Source organism: Aulonocara sp. 'chitande type north' Nkhata Bay, linkage group LG10 (assembly GCF_057382095.1).
Source record: "Aulonocara sp. 'chitande type north' Nkhata Bay isolate Kocher_YH1m ecotype deep benthic linkage group LG10, A_spYH_male_GT1.1, whole genome shotgun sequence".
Taxonomy (NCBI): domain Eukaryota; kingdom Metazoa; phylum Chordata; class Actinopteri; order Cichliformes; family Cichlidae; genus Aulonocara; species Aulonocara sp. 'chitande type north' Nkhata Bay.
Window position 1 is genome coordinate 7,551,969 of NC_141353.1, and position 18,883 is coordinate 7,570,851.

General features: G+C 41.0%; 1 protein-coding gene across 2 annotated transcripts in view; it reads right to left on the reverse strand.

The window, feature by feature from the left end:
- Positions 1-8,523: 8,523 nt before the first annotated feature.
- The window catches only part of alcama (activated leukocyte cell adhesion molecule a), a 38,241-nt gene continuing 27,881 nt past the window's right edge, over positions 8,524-18,883 (reverse strand). The window contains exons 12-16 of one of the 2 annotated variants that reach the window (XM_086307961.1): positions 16,809-16,938; positions 15,895-15,921; positions 15,014-15,125; positions 14,829-14,925; positions 8,524-8,641 (exon numbers count right to left, since the gene is read on the reverse strand). In XM_086307961.1, coding sequence (XP_086164087.1) covers positions 14,847-14,925; positions 15,014-15,125; positions 15,895-15,921; positions 16,809-16,938 — 348 coding nt within the window. In that variant the 3' untranslated portion in view covers positions 8,524-8,641; positions 14,829-14,846. Of the gene's footprint in view, positions 8,642-9,366; positions 11,726-14,828; positions 14,926-15,013; positions 15,126-15,894; positions 15,922-16,808; positions 16,939-18,883 lie in introns of those variants that run through there. The other variant, XM_086307958.1, reaches the window with a different exon arrangement.

Consider the following 18,883-nt stretch of genomic DNA (forward strand, 5'->3'; position numbering starts at 1 on the left):
CATGTGCTCTCTGGCAAACTTCAGACGGGCCTGGACATGCACTGGCTTCAGCAGCGGAACACGTCTGGCACTGCGGGATTTGATTCCCTGCTGTTGTAGTGTGTTACTGATGGTGACCTTTGTTACTTTGGTCCCAGCTCTCTGCAGGTCATTCACCAGGTCCCCCCGTGTGGTTCTGGGATCTTTGCTCACCGTTCTCATGATCATTTTGACCCCACGGGATGAGATCTTGCGTGGAGCCCCAGATCGAGGGAGATTATCAGTGGTCTTGTATGTCTTCCATTTTCTGATGATTGCTCCCACAGTTGATTTTTTCACACCAAGCTGCTTGCCTATTGTAGATTCACTCTTCCCAGTCTGGTGCAGGTCTACAATACTTTTCCTGGTGTCCTTCGAAAGCTCTTTGGTCTTGGCCATGGCGGAGTTTGGAGTCTGACTGTTTGAGGCTGTGGACAGGTGTCTTTTATACAGATGATGAGTTCAAACAGGTGCCATTCATACAGGTAACGAGTGGGGGACAGAAAAGCTTTTTACAGACGACGTTACAGGTCTGTGAGAGCCAGAGATTTTCCTTGTTTGAGGTGACCAAATACTTATTTTCCACCCTAATTTACGAATAAATTCTTTACAAATCCTACCATGTGAATTCATGGATTTTTTTTTCACATTCTGTCTCTCACAGTTGAAGTGTACCTCTGGTGCAAATTACTGACCTCTGTCATCATTTTAAGTGGGGGAACTTGCACAATCGGTGGCTGACTAAATACTTTTTTGCCCCACTGTAGTAGCTGTTCTAATCAGATTTTTCAGGTTTATTTTTAGTATGTTATTTGCAATTGGTGTTTGTTCCGGGAAAGATATTGCAGACTGAGCAATAATGCGTTTCTTGCATTTCTCACGGGTTCTAATGGGATCCTTTCTTAAAATTACTTGTCCCAGTAACAAAGGCACTTGTCGACTCAGAAATCGAGGGAAAACCAACAACACACCCTGCAGAACATTATGTTATTTACACGGGTGCACATAAGTGGTCCGCATATGCGCATTCGCTGTCAAAATAAAAGACGCGCACCAGATAAGAAGTTGCAAGTTTGCAGTTTGCGTCCATATAAAAGGCACTGTTTTTGTCCGCTAGAGTGGGATTTTCATGGCACATTTCGCACCACATCTCTGTGCGTTCATCATTTGTTTTAAGCCAGCTCACCTCCTGCAACCACTTTTCCGAGAATACGCGCTTCTTTTGTGGTTCGGACTCCTGACATTTCTTTGGAGGTGGAGGAACACCAAAGTAATTGCTTAAAGGAGCTTGCTTCTTCAACATCTTTAAGAGTTCTAAACAAATGTCTGTCTTCCTCCAGAAAATCCTATGTACGCAAACACGCATTGCAACTTCTTATCTTGTGCACGTTTTTTATTTTGACAGCGAATGCGCACCTGCAGACCATTTATGTGCACCCCTGGTTATTATTTAGCTTGTCATATTGCAGCCACAGAAATTCTTTTGTCCATGAAACCATAAAGCTGCACTTTCTTTTTGCCTTATAGTCTGATTTGTCATAACTTTTCCGTTTTGTGGTAAGCTTTTCTTTGGCTGTCACTTCTTCACCCTGACCTGTCTTATTTGGCTCAGCAGAACTAAAATATATATCCTGCTGCTTTTACACACGCACTCACATAACGCTCAGCGATTCTCTGCGCGATCAACCTCTCACATGTTTAAGCTTGCTGCGGGAGATTTCACTTGTCATGTTTGCATAGTAAGCTAAGACGATGTCAGAGGAATTGGTGCGCAAATTATCATCACTCAGCAATCAGTACTGTCGCTCTCTATACACAGTTCGCGCGATTGCAAAGTGAAAGCAACAAACAAGCGCAAATTCAAACGCGATTTCAATATGTCACATATTGACAGTGGCTCACCGATGCCAATGACATAATTACCCAGCTACATTTCCGAAAGCATGCAAAAGCATTGACATACATTTTTCCTTCCTATGATAGCCCGACGGGCAGGGCTGAGATAGATTTTGGTAGCCCGACTGGAAAAATCGCTAGCCCCGTGACGTCGGGCTAGCGATTTTGCGAGCCCTGAGCCCAGAGCATGCTGTGCTGGCTAGAGAAGTTGATTCTTGCATGGACTGCTTTGTTGCCAGCACGAACTAGGGAGACCATGCTTGTTTTTCTGAAAGCATTTAAATGGCCCGCCCTCCCCCATCTCATGCCTCCCAAAAAAAGAAAGCAGGCAAAAGCCTGCTTTTCTTTTTTTGGGGACAATGGCTGCCACTGCTGTGGACACCAGATAGGCAGGCCATGGGCTGGGTCCCTTCTCACACCTGTTGCTGATTCACTGTTGGCCCCTCCCACAGTGTCCCTCCCATGGCTCCGCCTCTGTGAGGCCTGGGCCGGTGGAGGTTGACGATCAGGTGGCGGATGTTGAAGAAACTTCCATCCTCTCCTCAGGTGTTGCCCACCTGTCCCTGGGCTGCCCCCCTGCTGGTCCCCAGGCACAGAGTTGGGCGAGATGGGTCTCTTCAGCTCTTGATTGGAGCATGCCGGGTGTGGGAACTAGCCCTTCCTGAGGTCCTATCTAGTAGAGTGGACCTCGAGGTTGATGTCACGCGGCCTCAGCCCACCTCAGGTGCCGCTCCTTCCTGATAGGTCTGGTGGCAGGCAGTTGAGTGCCCCGCCTCCCAGCATTTGTGGTCCCCTGTCCACAGATGGTTGCTGCCATGCTGGCGGGAGTAGGTGTCTTTGGCTCCTCCCCCGATAGCCCCACCCCTGATCCCTTGTTGCCCCTTCGGGCCTTCCCCGGGGCAGGGCAGCATGCCCTAACAGGGGCGTGAGGGTTACTTCCTGTCTGGCGTTGCCCGCCTCTTGCAGGGTTGCGTGGCCAGTGGGATCCCCACTCAGCGGCTCGGTGAGCTACGCTTCCTCTCCTCACTCCGCTCCTGGGATTCCAGGTTTCCAGGTTTGTGCCCTGGGCTCCCCAGGCTCCAGCTGGGGATCCTTGGTGTGTGTGCACACGGGCTTGTCCTAGCCGACTGCCCGTGCTTCTGGCGTTTCCATCGCTCTAACCGCATGCCGTGGGTTTGCGCTTGTCAGACCTCGCTGCGTCTGACACTTTGGCCAGTGAGTGAGAGCTCCCCAGCCTGCTATGCTGGCTCCCTGTCTGGTGCTTTGCCTGTGTGTCATGCTTACACAGCCAGCACGGGAACGCCCAGTGAGCTGGGGATTTGTGTCTGACCTCGAGCGTCTCGTTTGCGAGTTCACCCTTGAGGCTCCTCTGTCTGCCGAAAAGCACGTGGTGACGGTGCCCCCCACTTCAGCAGGCTAGGCTGCCAGCCCCCACCCTGTCTGTCAACAGCTTGGGGCGGCTTTGGCTTTGAGGATGGACAGGTCACATCCCTAGCTTGTCCTGCTGGCTGTGTTCCCCTGGCGCGTTGCCCGCTTCGCCGGCTTACACGCCAGTTGGACCTCGCTGTGGTGGGTGAGAGTTCTCTAGCCTGTAGCGCCAACTCTCTGTCTGGCATTGCCCGTATGTCGTAGGCCTTCGCATCTGCGAAGCCCTGACCAGGGTGGTGTGTCTATTGGTGTGTTGTCATTGACTCCCGGTACCTTCACTCTCGGCGGTTCGGTTGCACTTTCTCCTCGCGGGGTGTCTTACAGAGTTACCCCGTATATATGGAATATGTAACGGTGTGGAGAGATAGTCTCGATGTGGTAGAGAACGTACGATTATGGTGTAACCTTGGTTCTCTTAGTGAGTGACTATCTCTCCACCGTCACGCCGCTTAGAGACGCGTTCCGATCAAACTATCATCTGTGTCACGTCTGCACAGCTGTTTTATACGTGAGCTGTGGAGCGTGCCCGGGTTAGAAGGAGGAGTGTCTTAAAGAAGTAGCCACACGCCCGACCAAGGGGGGTCATACCCTGTACATATGGAATATGTAACGGTGGGGAGAGATAGTCTCTCACTAAGAGAACCAAGGTTTCACCGTAACCGTATGGTCTTTTATAGTGTAATTTGTTTCATAGTTAGAGGCCTGACTGACAACTGTATAAAACAAAAACTACACGCAATATTCGAAGCACATAGCGCACGTCGTAAATCCCCCCTATTTTTGGTATGATCTGAGCTCGGACACTAGGCGACTGAGCACAGCACTTACGCATGTGAGCGAGGGGGGAGAAGCTGCTGCCTGCGAGTTTGTTGGAGAAGTGCGGACAGGCAGACAGAGGAGAGCTTTAGTTTGACCAGGTACCCAAGCAAATCATTCGTACTATACAAACAAGGTAAATATGACGGTGTATCACAAAAGATTGATATCAAACTGATCACTTGACCCATATTACGTTACTTGCTCTTCAAGTGAACCAACAAGTGGCGAAATGAAAAGCCGAACAACAATGCTGTTTTTTTTTTTTTAGAGAGTCTTAGTTTACATGTGTGTTTTATATTTTCAGTTGCTCCCTCCACGGCTAAATAAAGCACTCCAAATCAGTTTCAGTTATGTGCTGATATACACAACAATGGACATAAGGAGCTTATTTCAAAGAGAAAACTCAGGTAAATGTTATTTTATATATTATGCTTTGTATGTTGTTCAATATATTTCTATGCAAAACAAGAGGAATTTCAGTACACAGCAGTATATCCACAGTTGAAACCAGATACTTACATACAATGGCCAGAGGGGCCGATGTGGCAGCCTCGTTTCTGTCAGTCTGCCCCAGGGCAGCTGTGGCTACAACCGTAGCTTGCCTCCACCAGTGTGTGAATGCGAGAGTGAATGAATAGTGGCCTTTTCAAGGCACCCAAAGTGTATTATTCCCTAAAGTGTATTATTATACACTTTAGAGAAAAACAAGAAATTTCTTTTTCTGTTAAACATCAATTTAGAGTAAACGTTTTTGTTTTAGATAAATAAATATTGAAATAAATTTAGGAGTATATATACACTAAGTTTATTGTGTCTTTAATTAATAAGAAAAACTTCAATTAATAAGAAAACTCCAGACGATTCCATTCTAAGCTTAAGAAGCTTCTTATAGGTAAGTTGAGTCCATTTGAGTAAATTGGTGGCACACCTGTGGATGCATATAAGGCACCCCAAAAATACAGAGCCTGTTTCTTTGTCATGGGAAAATCAAGAGATATCAACCAAAACACCAGGAAAAGAATTGTGGACCTCCATAAGTGTGGCTTAATTTTGAATACAATTTGGGTGCCATTTGCAATTAAGAAATGCTTACAATTTCTCTCTGTATTGTGAAATTTAACAAATACGTTTTTTATATTTATCAATCAAAAAAATAAACATTTAGTGTGATTTGATGTTTTACAATTAAAAAAGTGTTTGTGTTTTTATCTGAAGAGTATGTAAATATCTGGTTTCAACTGTATATTTGATGATGTTGGTGTTTGGCTTGTTTGTTAGCACAAAGAGGGAGAGAGAGGAACAGAGAGGAGGATGGCGAGGATAATGAGGACAGAACAGAGATAGAACAAGAGCCAGGTGAGACAGACATGTTAGTCAAGTGGTTGTTTGCCAAAACTCATCAAAACATGTATCTAGTATCTTTTTAGGTTTGTTATTTTTCAAATTCTATATTTATTAAGTTATGCAGGCTTGTTTGCTCAACAAGGCTAAATAGTTATATAAACTTTAGGGCTAAGCCCCAGGTGTATAAAATGTCTGGCTCCGCCTCTGGTTGTTACCACTGTCCTGTTTGAAATGGAGAAGCCGGTTATTTTGTCATATGCGCATGTGCCGATATTAAACCCAAGGTACTAACTAGCTAACTGACTTATAACCTTATAAGTCCCATTAACCTTAAAACTCCTGTTGTGTGTGCGTTTGTGTATCCACACAAACGCACAGTGGGGCAAATACAGTGGGGCAAAAAAGTATTTAGTCAGCCACCAATTGTGCAAGTTCCCCCACCTAAAATGATGACAGAGGTCAGTAATTTGCACCAGAGGTACACTTCAACTGTGAGAGACAGAATGTGAAAAAAAAAAAAAATCCATGAATCCACATGGTAGGATTTGTAAAGAATTTATTTGTAAATCAGGGTGGAAAATAAGTATTTGGTCAATAACAAAAATACAACTCAATACTTTGTAACATAACCTTTGTTGGCATTAACAGAGGTCAAAGGTTTACTATAGATCTTTACTAGGTTTGCACACACAGTAGCTGGTATTTTGGCCCATTCCTCCATGCAGATCTTCTCGAGAGCAGTGATGTTTTGGGGCTGTCGCCGAGCAACACGGACTTTCAACTCCCGCCACAGATTTTCTATGGGGTTGAGGTCTGGAGACTGGCTAGGCCACTCCAGGACTTTCAAATGCTTCTTACGGAGCCACTCCTTTGTTGCCCGGGCGGTGTGTTTTGGATCATTGTCATGTTGGAAGACCCAGCCTCGTTTCATCTTCAAAGTTCTCACTGATGGAAGGAGGTTTTGGCTCACAATACATGGCCCCATTCATTCTGTCCTTAACACGGATCAGTCGTCCTGTCCCCTTGGCAGAAAAACAGCCCCATAGCATGATGTTTCCACCCCCATGCTTCACAGTAGGTATGGTGTTCTTGGGATGCAACTCAGTATTCTTCTTCCTCCAAACACGACGAGTTGAGTTTATATCAAAAAGTTCTACTTTGGTTTCATCTGACCACATGACATTCTCCCAATCCTCTGCTGTATCATCCATGTGCTCTCTGGCAAACTTCAGACGGGCCTGGACATGCACTGGCTTCAGCAGCGGAACACGTCTGGCACTGCGGGATTTGATTCCCTGCCGTTGTAGTGTGTTACTGATGGTGACCTTTGTTACTTTGGTCCCAGCTCTCTGCAGGTCATTCACCAGGTCCCCCCGTGTGGTTCTGGGATCTTTGCTCACCGTTCTCATGATCATTTTGACCCCACGGGATGAGATCTTGCGTGGAGCCCCAGATCGAGGGAGATTATCAGTGGTCTCGTATGTCCCACAGTTGATTTTTTCACACCAAGCTGCTTGCCTATTGTAGATTCACTCTTCCCAGTCTGGTGCAGGTCTACAATACTTTTCCTGGTGTCCTTCGAAAGCTCTTTGGTCTTGGCCATGGCGGAGTTTGGAGTCTGACTGTTTGAGGCTGTGGACAGGTGTCTTTTATACAGATGATGAGTTCAAACAGGTGCCATTCATACAGGTAACGAGTGGGGGACAGAAAAGCTTCTTACAGAAGACGTTACAGGTCTGTGAGAGCCAGAGATTTTCCTTGTTTGAGGTGACCAAATACTTATTTTCCACCCTAATTTACGAATAAATTCTTTACAAATCCTACCATGTGGATTCATGGATTTTTTTTTCACATTCTGTCTCTCACAGTTGAAGTGTACCTCTGGTGCAAATTACTGACCTCTGTCATCATTTTAAGTGGGGGAACTTGCACAATCGGTGGCTGACTAAATACTTTTTTGCCCCACTGTAATGGATATAAGGACGTTTTTTCAAAAAAAGGAGCCACATTCAGGTAAAAGTGTAAGATCAAATGATCCGTCAATCAAGAATAATGTTGGATCAGTGTTTCAATATTTATATCTTTTATTAGATGTACACGTAACCACGGTTATTTGCCTTTTGGTTGAAAGTACACTGAGAGAGGACTTTTTATTATTGATCTTAATAGTATTTTTTCATATTAATGTAATTTTTTCATCTAATTGAATACAATCTATTTGTGTATGATTGTCAGTCCAAAGAAGGAGACAGGAAAGTGGGGAACGTGAGGAGAAAGTACAAGGCCTGGAAGAACCAGGTAAGAAAACAAACAGGGAATAGTGACAGGCAAAACAGAAACTGTTAAACTGACAAAGAAAAAAAAAACAAAACCTAATTTTACTCATACAATCTGGAAGTTCTGTTCTGCCTTGTTGAAACATTTTTTTAAACCTCTTTAACAACATTCCAACGTAACATTGTCATTGATTGGGGAGATTAAAATGAATATACAGCCAATAATAGGTAGGCCAACTTTTGGACCATCTAGTTGTCTGTATGACTGCTGCAGTACATGCACCACATTTGCGCACTCTCAGAAAATGCCAAACAGTGCCCTGGTGGAATGAGGAGCTGTACATTGTACGATAGGCAAAGTTGCCTCCATTTTTATAATTTTTTAATTAATATTTTGTACATTTGTACATTTCGAAGACTCTTCTATTTTTGGAGTGTATTTTTTTGTATCTTTATTTTAATATACTTACACATTAAAAGTGAATCTCTGTCCATAAAAAATGTACTCAGTCATGCACTTTTTACTCACTATGAGCATCATTCATTATCCACCCCCAGTAATTAAGATTAGGATATGTATGTTTTTTTATTCCAGGAAGGAACAGCTCTGATCCTAGAATTGTCACGGTCTGGAGGGCAGACCGTGGGGGATGTAGGAGAAAGGACCCAAAACGCAGACTTAATGGAATGAACAGCGGGTTTATTTACAGTGAGGTAATTGTACACCACACATTAAATCTCCAAAAGTGCTCCCTCGACTCCCGTGACGTGTCTTCTCCCAAGTGCTGGTATCCCGTGCTCTCTGCCCCTGTGCCTTCACACACCCTGTGTGTCTTGCAGTCCTGTGTTCCGCTGTCCTCCTGGGGAAAAACACAGACACAGCCGTTATGGCACCAACTCCGGCAGGCATACACTTTAACAACACTAGAAACACTGACATGGAGTCTAACTCAACGATCCTGCGCCGGAGGAAGCTCCATCGCTCTGTTAAGTAGCTCCCCCGACGATCCTGATCAGAAGCAGGTGTGTGGTAAGCTAGGCGTGACCAGCAGCTGGCAGGGCCACACCCATCAGGCCTGCAGGTGGCTGTCCTTCATCCTCCAGCCTCACACACACACACACACACCAGCATGGAACACAAGAGCACAGCGCAGCAAACATACATCCAATACACTAATAACAATAAAGGTCCACACTGTTCACGAACCCCGAGTCCCCGGCACCGGGTCCGTGACAAGAATTGCCCCTTGTTTCATTCTATAATACTGGACTTATTTTTCTACGAAGGTTTGAACTTTGAGAGTGTTTAAACAAGAGAGAAAAATGTGAAAATGTTCATGCCTGTCTGAGAAAAGCGTATAAAGTGTGTAGTGAGGGGTTTTACAGCCTTAAAACATTATAATTATTCAAAGTAATTGTAAAAAATAACGACTTTTAATGGCTTCTTCGTGGATTCATTGTTCACTCCAAAGATGTGGGAAGAAAACTGCAGATTTCAGTCCATCTTCTTGTAGTGTCCTTCCATGTAATGTCAAAGCCAGAAGAAGTCAAGTCAGTCAGTTAAACAAGTTAAAATCCTCCTCCATCAAGAATTAATAGTTTATTGTCACATACACTGGAAAACAGTGGTTACGCTCAGCAATGAAATTCTTACATGCTAGTTCACTTCAAATGGGAAAATATATATAACTAAATATAAATAACTGAACTAAATGAAAATAAAAATAATTCTACACATAGAAAAAGAAAAAAAATAAGGAAGTACATGCAAGATGAGTGAGCTGGGTCTAGCCCACACTGCTGAGGCATTTGGCTGCATTTGGTTGTAGTTCTCATCTTTTCCCCCTCCAGTGTTCAGTTGCTGTCCCCACCTTCAGTCCAAATCTGTTCTGATTTGAGCCAAGACCCAGTTGGGTCCAAGTCTGCAAAAAATAGGCTTATTCAAACTAAAAGCATATTTTGGGGTGTCTGTGGAAGTAGGTCATCTCCTAATTGGAAGACTTATGGTTCGATCCCAGGCTGCTACATTTCATTACATGAACTATTTGCTTAACACAGAAAATAAGGACACATTAAACAGTAGGTTTACAATGCCTTCACACAGTAAAAAAATAAATAAATTGGCTAAACAGAATAAAACAAAACTGAATGAAGCAAAACAAAATAACACTTAAAACCTCTTTATTTACACAGGCCTACAATGATGAAGTCTTATTTTGAATTTACACACAGATGTAACTGATCAGGTGAGCAGGTAGCTTGTTCCAAAGAAGAGGACCCCAGTACCTAAAAGCACCTTAAGCATACTCAGATCTGATTCTGGAAACAGTTAAATGATCTGAACCTGGTGACCTAAGAGGTCTGACTGGGTTAGAGATATACTGGATGCCCAAACCACTGAGAGCTTGTGAAGTAATAGAATAATTAAGTAATCGCATTAACCTTATTCATGGCATTATCAAAATTGAGATCCCTATCCAAAATTATGCCAAGGTTCCACAACAAATTTGGATCCAGAAAAACCTGAATTTTCTGTTGTTTTTATGCAGCACATTCAGTTTAAAATAGCCTTCAGACTGTGGATGTGGTTCTTAGAGTATTTAAAAGTAGAATGAAAGGCAGAGCCTTCAGTTTTCAGGCCCCTCTTCTATGGAACCAGCTTCCAGTTTGGATTCAGGAGACAGATGCTATCTCTACTTTTAAGATTAGGCTTCAAACTTTCCTTTTTGTAAAGCATATAGTTAGGGCTGGATCTGAGGCCTCAGACTGCAATAGGTCTAGGTTGCTGGGGAATTCCCATTATGCACATAGTGTTTCCTCTTCAGTCACCTTTTTTATTTACTGTGTGTTAATACACAACTCTGCATTTAATTTTTAGTTATTAGTAATTTCTGACTCTCTTCATAGCATTTATCGCCTCCCTTCACCCCCAACCAGTTCAGGCAGATGGTCGCCCCTCCCTGAGCCTGGTTCGGCTGGAGGTTTCTGAATGTTAAAAGGTAGTTTTTCCTTCCCACTGTCACCAGAATGATTGCTTACCAGAGTGGAGAGAGCCGTTTATCATATTTAGAAAATGATTTAATTTCATCACACTCATTTACTGAAGGAAATTCAGTTAGCATGGTTTTGGAGGGATAAAATACTTCATCAGTGGATGAAAAAAAAAGCAGAATTTGACTGGTTATTGTTGATCACTTGGGAGACATAGGATTTTCTGGTTAATTTAATTATTCTAGCAGTATAGCGCATTTTTCATAGATTTCTAAATTAATTAATTTGTAGTTTATTTTCTCTCAACTCTCCTGCAGTGTTTTTTGCCATCTTTCACTATTTTTCCAGGGTGCTTTTGGTGGACCATATATATCAATAGTTTTTACAGGAGCAATAATCTCAATAACATGAGCAATTGTATTAGAGAAGTTGTCCATCATTTCATCACAGGATAACAGGAATGGTAATGTACACTTTGAAAATTCCCTGATGAATGTATCAGCTGTGCTGACATGCCGCTTATTGATGAATTAATTTGTGTTTTTGTTTTGACAGATGAACAATTGCAGGGAGTGACAGAAGTATTGGTGGGTTGACACAGGGTGGGTTTTTCCAGGGAGTCCAGCAGCAGTTCATTCTCCCATCTTTGGTGAAAGATGGAAATCCAACTTTCCAGCGTGGCTATTTTCTGGCTGAGCTGAAAAAGATCCAGAGCTAGTCGATTGTAGCGGGTCTCTTTAGTGTAATCCTTCTGAAACCATTTATGGGTAGGTAGCAACCAAAGGAGAAATCCATAGAGCAGAAGGACACCAACAGGTGTTCTGTTGGTGTTGGGCTGGTTGTCAGAATTCAATTGTTCAAACAAAAGTAGGTAGAAACAAATAGTTTTATAGTATAAACAAAGTTTCAAGCTCACAGCAGATGACCAGTTGGTAGTGTCGTGCAGCAATAACCTAAAGTAATGGGAGAAACGTGTCAAGCCAGCCAAAACTGAAATATGATGAACATGTATTTTAGTAATGATGACTGCAAATGATGTAGAGGTACATCAAAATTTATATTTGTCTGCACAGATCCACAAAAAAAAAGTAGAAGCTTACACACAGAAGCTTAGTTGACAGAAGAATATCCAACCGATTTACACAGACAACAGTAAGACATCATTTCTTTCCTGCAGCTTTCCTGTCACTCTTTCTCACTTAGGCACAGGAGGATGCTAATGCTACCAACACTTTTTCCAAACTCACAGTCTTAGAGAGCACAACAGTGAACGGATTTGATTTAAATCCCTATCGTGGACAATGATTCACAGACGTAGAGCTATCTAAACCAGAAGTTCCAATATGAGACACAACCAATCATGGCAGTCCGCCCCTCCATGAGCCTGGTTCTGCCGGAGATGCCTTCTTGTTAAAAGGGAGTTTTTCCTTCCCACTTTTGCAAAAGTGCTTACTCATGTGAATGTAATATTTTTACATGGAATATTAAATATCTATTTAATATTATATCAATTTATTTTAGTTAGTACTTAAACTGAATTGAATTTAATATATCACAAGGATGGACTGAGGTCTGATTCAGCAAATCCAGATTTATATAACTATTTTGTTTTGCTGAATCAGATCTAACCTCTGAAAGCAAACAAATATTCAAACGCTTCTGATCAGTTCAGTCTCTTTTTTTTGTAACTACTCAGCAGTCAGAAAATCATTTAAAACCAAGATCTAAACTACAAACATACCAACATAGCAATTCTAAAAATAATAGTTTCTTGAGAAAAGAATGTATTTCTATTGGCACACAACAGCAGCAGCATTATTTTAGAAAAAAAATTACTAAGGTCAGTATGATTAATCCTTCCAGATTAAAAAAAATGTTATTGAGCCATAGCACAAGCCACTGCTGTGATATATAAGATAAGATAGAACGTTATTAATCCCTCGGGTGGGTTCCTCTGGGAAATTCGATTTCCAAAAAAGCACAGCACCGACAGAAGTTACAGAGTTACAGAATATTATATATATATATATACACACACACACACACACACACACACACACACACACACACACATATATATAATACAGAGACAATAAAAATAAAATATACGAAGGGGATAAATAGAATAAATAGGAATAAAAAATAAAAATACAAGTGAATTGCACATTTCAAGTATTGAGGTCTATTGCACTGTTGACTATTTACAAAAGTATTGCACAAAAGGTATTGCACAGTGAGGTGAAGAGGCACTACAACTTAGTGTAGTGTATTGTTGTGCACTGTGTATTGTTGTGTGACCACGTTTTCTGCATCTAGAAGACCTAGATTAGTTATTTTTCAGTATGTATTGTAAATAATGTAACTTTATTTATTTATTTATTTTAAATGAGCCCCCAGTGCAACACGAAGAGGGCACCGCAGGCCACAACCCTAAAGGAAGCAGGCCAGCAACCATGCCCAGGTTGGACCCAGTAAGCACCATGTCCAGCAATAAAAACCTGCAACATTTGTCTCTCCAGACTCCCTTAAGGCAGTGTCAGAGAGGAGCATGTTCAGTGAGAGACTGAGATTACCCAAATCTACTGAGCGGCAACTCCATCTAATTCACAGTACACAGTGCAATAGTTACATGCGTTTTATTTACAGTGAAAATAAGAAAATAAAATGTCAATCTATATTAATTGACATATATATATCTTTGTAATTTTCTGGATATTTATAATTGAGCTATTTGTATACATTAGAGCTATTTCTCATAACTTTGTAATATATTGTATTATTTAATTTAATGCAGTCTAATTTTCTTGAAGACACTGTAACCACATAATGTCCTTAGGGATTAATTGTTTTTGAGGAAGCAGATATTTTCTCCAATGTGTTTCTCCAATCAGAACAGGCAATCAGCTTAATTTATTAATCCCTAAGGAAAGACAATAAGAACAGTAACAGACTGAATATTTGACTCTAAACTGTACTATTAAAGTAGTCTGTAAGTTCATTTGTAAAGTTTGTCTTTTTTTCCCAGTTCACAAGGACAGTTTTCTTAGCGATGCAAAAGACAGTAAGGACTATATATATGATGTATTTTATTCCATATCTAATTCACTTATGTTACCTATGACACACACCTTGGGAGGGTGGGATACAGCAACTAACCCGTGTGAATAGGTCTTCACATATAAACCTCTGAACATGTATACAAGACCACATAGCAAGCACATAGTTCTCAATAGAGTTGGCTGTGCAGTGGATCTGTAATCCTTTGTCCTTGATAATGTAAACAAAACTGCTAATCTTATTAAGGTGGAAGGAATCATTGGGAATTTTTATTTTATTAGTCCTTTATTTATCTAAGTAAAAAAATCTCATTGAGATTGAAAATCTCATTTTTCAAGAGAGAGGGATATGTTAAAATTTTGAAAGAAACCTAAAGCAGTCAGTAGCAAAACTGGGTCCTGGTCATTGGTTTTTTTCTAACACAACAACGACTGAAAACGTACGTCGCTCCTACTGAAGAACTACATCCAGAAGACCAAAGCGAATGTTTCTGTCTGCCTGCACAAAGCTGCTACTTGAATCCCATTAAAAGTCTGAACCAAGGTCCGCTATGTAAGAACATCAAATGTGGAGGAGCTTGAGAAATTCAAAGCAGAACAGCCTGGGATTGCTCAGGAGACATGTGTGAGACTTGGTGAAAACTGCAAATGACTGCACGGTGTTAGCAGTCAGAAAGGACGTAGCTATGAACATAAGGGAGGCTAATAATTTTGACCCTGGTAGTTTCTCGCTTTCATGAAAAGTAAAATATGCAAGCATCCAAAATAAAACTAGGGTGTTTGCAAAAGCATGTTTAAAATTTCTTGCTCAGTTTAGCTTGGGAAATTTTCAAAAGCTATTTGTCCATCATCCACCTCCTAAGATAAAATGATAGGGCAGATGGCCAAACTTAGAGAAACCTAAAGAAATGAGACATGGAATGGAATTGTACTAGGTTTTAATTTAACCATTTACCTTTAAAACTGACTGCACATGTGCTTTCCACAACCAAATGCTTACCTCTTCAGCTAGTGCCTTTTAAACACAGTCAATGGGCGTTAGTTTCTCGTTTTCATGAGATCTATTTATTTCCTCCTTGGTTTTCCAGGTTCCTTGTCTGTGGTGAAAATAGGAATATAAAATTATGATGCACCTACAGAATGACTTTGACCCTGCCCTGTGAGTCACTGCACTGTGGGCAATACCTTGATTTCTTACTGCAGAGCCAGCAGATGAGTCCCACTGTAATACCAACTAGGACGAGCCCTGCCACAACACCCCCTATGAGCTTTGCTTGGTCCCGATCTTCTCGAGATCCTGTAAACACAGCACCAAACAGCTTCAGCTTAAAATTATCATATGCCCACACATACGCTCACATGCACACACAAACAAGTTGAGCTGTGATAAAACTACATAATGTGTCTTCTTTAGCATATTCACAATGATTCTTGAACTACAGAGATCCTCTTTGCTCAAGCAATGCAATTTTATCAGATAGGTCTACTGTTTTATGCAATGCTTATAATTCTGAGATTTGTTCACATTTACTTTAGTGACATGAAACAATCTGTTTAGATTGCAAGACGGCAATAATGGCAGTCCACAGTGGAATGTTGCATTTCATAACACCAAAGCACTAAAGCCTAAAGATGCATTATATATTAAGGGAATAATGAATAGAAAAGAATAGGCATCTTATAATATAACCAGCAACACAGTGCAGTAGTTAGCACTGCAGCAGTTAGCACCGTTGCCTCATAGCATGTAGGCCCTGAATTCAAATCCTTCTGCCATAGCCAAAAGTGATGGGATAGTTAATTTGCTATTATAAACTGGCCATAGGCATGAATGGTTGTCTCTCTTTCTGTGATTGACTGGACACCTGTTTACCATTTGCCCTATAATACATGTGACAAGGACCCCCTTGACCCTAAATTGGATGATTAAGCCTGGGCATGGGAACCATGCCCAGGCTTAATCACAGAACCCACATTGAGCAGTTAAACTTGCAATTATGTATAATTTCTTATGTATTTCAAGAAAGTCAAATTAGGTAATAGCACAGAAAATCAAAATCACTTACCTCTTCCTTTATTTTCCTCCTTAAAAACTGAAATGAAAAATGAATATATCAGAACTAAATAAAGAAAAGAAATTAAATAAAACAGACCAACACCATTTGTCTAAACACTCTTCTTAAAGCCAAACAAAATTCTGCACTGATGTAAACGGAGACGGGGCTGGCCAAATGTAGTCTCAGAATAGGAAATCAAAGATTTTTCCACTAATTGTAAGTGCAAGTTTTATATAAACACATTCTGTAGTAGTTTAAATCAGCAAATAACTACTACGGTTGATAACAGATCTAAATAACTTGTAGAAATTTACATTTAAATAAAGGAATTGACCATACTCTCAAAGAAAGGAAAACATTAAAGTTTCACATTGAAGGACATGGGTGGTGCAAATAAAAATACAACTTTAAATATTTAATGCATAAGATAGATAACAAAACTGTAGAATGTTTTGCAGCTGTATTAATATTTTCCAATCAATCATATTTGCTTTTGATTGTTAATCGAATATTTTCTTGAATATATCTATTGACTTTTCAGGTCTTTTATTTCTTGTATATAGATATAGCTTCATAACAAACAATAAGAACATTAAATCTGATGTCTTGTATTCATTACAAAGGTATAGATTGAAATACACTACTTTTGATTAAGAAACACATCACACATCAGTAAGAGATCAGGACCAGCTTGAATTTTAGCTGGTATTGGATTATAAATGCTGCCTAATTAGGCTAGTACAGACTGATAGATTCTCTTCAAGCAGCATTACAGTACTGGAATTTAAAAGATATTGAGAAGATGTCTGTTCAAACCTGTTTGACTTTAGTTATCCACTGCACAGAATTATCACACCTCTCTCACTCCTCACGTCTGTATAAAATAAAGCCAACCAACTAAGTAGTTCACAGCATTAACTTACCAGAGGAAACACTGATTGTCTCGGCATGTTGTCCCAGGCGGTTACTGACGTTGCAAGTGATAGTCAAGTTCTCCTTGGGGACTATGGTGATTTTATGAATCACTTTGCCATTGATGTAGGAGCTCTCCTCCTGAAGGCACACACACAACACATTGTATTGGCTTAACTATTCTACAGGATATTTTCTATGTTCTTTGTCAGTTACATAATGGTGTCATGATGTTAGTTCTCTTCCTTTCAATATATAATATCTCAAAATGTCCTAGGATCCTCATGTCCTTATGCTACACACTGGAAGAAGCACCCAAGGAAACGGGAAAAGCTGGCTAGTACACTCGCCAGAATCAGGGCTCATCTCTGTGCTTCTTATGGAACTAGACCAGATGAGTACACTATTAGATGGATTCTGCCTGTTGCCCCTAGAGATCCCACGCCATTGGATCAGCTGGTCCACACTACGATTTAATAGTGTGTCACTTTTGTGTCGCGTTTTCCTAAGCAGCTTCGGTCCTCTGGACATAGCATGTATCCCACAAATCTTCGCACCCTTGCTCATACTTTAACGTCTGCACCCTTCCCGGCTCTATTAAATGCTAGCTCACCAGCAAACAAGATGTTTGTATTAAATGACTTAAAGTCACAGCAGCTGGATTTTCCATTTTTGACAGAAACTTGGCTTCTACGTGACAAGTCTGTTGCTTTTTCTTCCTCCAGCTCATTCTTCAGCCTCCCTCAGACCTAGTGGTGCTGGTTTAGCTATAGTGTTCAACACCCATTTCCGTTGCCATAAAGCAGTGCAGGATTATTCATTCTCAAGTTTCGAAATCCAGCTTTTTGAGCTACACCTGAATAGTCCTGCGCCTTTGCACAATTATAAGCACTTTATCCAAGAGTTTTCAGATTTTATGACCAGAACTTTTCTTAAGTTTGATCAGCACCTAAAAGACGAGCACCTAATGGTTTAATAGTGTGTCAATTTTGTGTCGCATTTCTTGATCCTGGGATAATTAACTTAAGCTGTGAAAGCATCAAGGATTTTCTGATATTTTAAATTAATTTTTAAGTGTACTAAAAATATTTTTGATATTACTGGTCTTTATATCCAGAGATTAATTAACACTGGCCTTGTTACAGGTTGTTCCCTATCATGTTTTAAAGACGCTATAGGTGAGCCCCTTTTTAAAAAAAACACAGTCTGGGCCCAACTGTTCTGGCTAACTACAGGCCAATTTCAAAGCACCCCTTTCTTTCAAATGTTTTAGAGAAATTGGTCTACTCACAGTTGCAGGCTTAATGGGATCTCTGAAATTTTTCAATCTGGTTTTAGATTACTACACGGCACTGAGACAGCACTTTTAGGGGTTTTTAATGATATTCTATTAACTGTGGGTTCTGGCAGACCTGCTGCCCTCTTGTGGTTGGACCTGGCAGCAGCCTTTGACACAGTTGACCATGATATCCTCCTTAAAGGATCTGTTCTTCAGTTGTTTCAGTCATACTTATTTGGAAGGACCTTTTATATGAACATGGCTCAAAAATAGCCCCTCTTAATTATGGGTGAATTAAGGGTCAATTTTGGGTCCAGCCTTGTTTGACCCGGTATGTTGTCACTGGGGTCTATTTTTTCATAGTATAACCTTTTATTTTACTGTTTTGCAGATGACTTGAAGAGACTAATTGCCTTAAAGACGCTAAACAGTGGATGTCCTTAAATCTTTTAAAACTAAATGAAAACCAAACAGAAATGGTTATTTTTGGCATCTCTGTTAGTAAATATCGACAGTACTCTGGGCCCTTTATCTGCTCATTGTAAGACAAATGTTAAAAACCTTGATGTGTACTTTCATGGTTCCTTTAAACTGTGTAGGCAGTTGAGTTCAGTAGTCACTAGTCAAGTAGCTTTACCCATCTCAGACAGCTAGCCAAGGTAAAGCCATACCTTCCAACTAATGTCTCTGAACGTGTTTCGACTACATGTTATCCACTTCAAGGTCTAAACTTAAATCTTGTAGCAACAGAGACTTCTCTGTGGCAGGTCCCAGACTCACAAACACTGGAAAATTTTAAATCTCTAC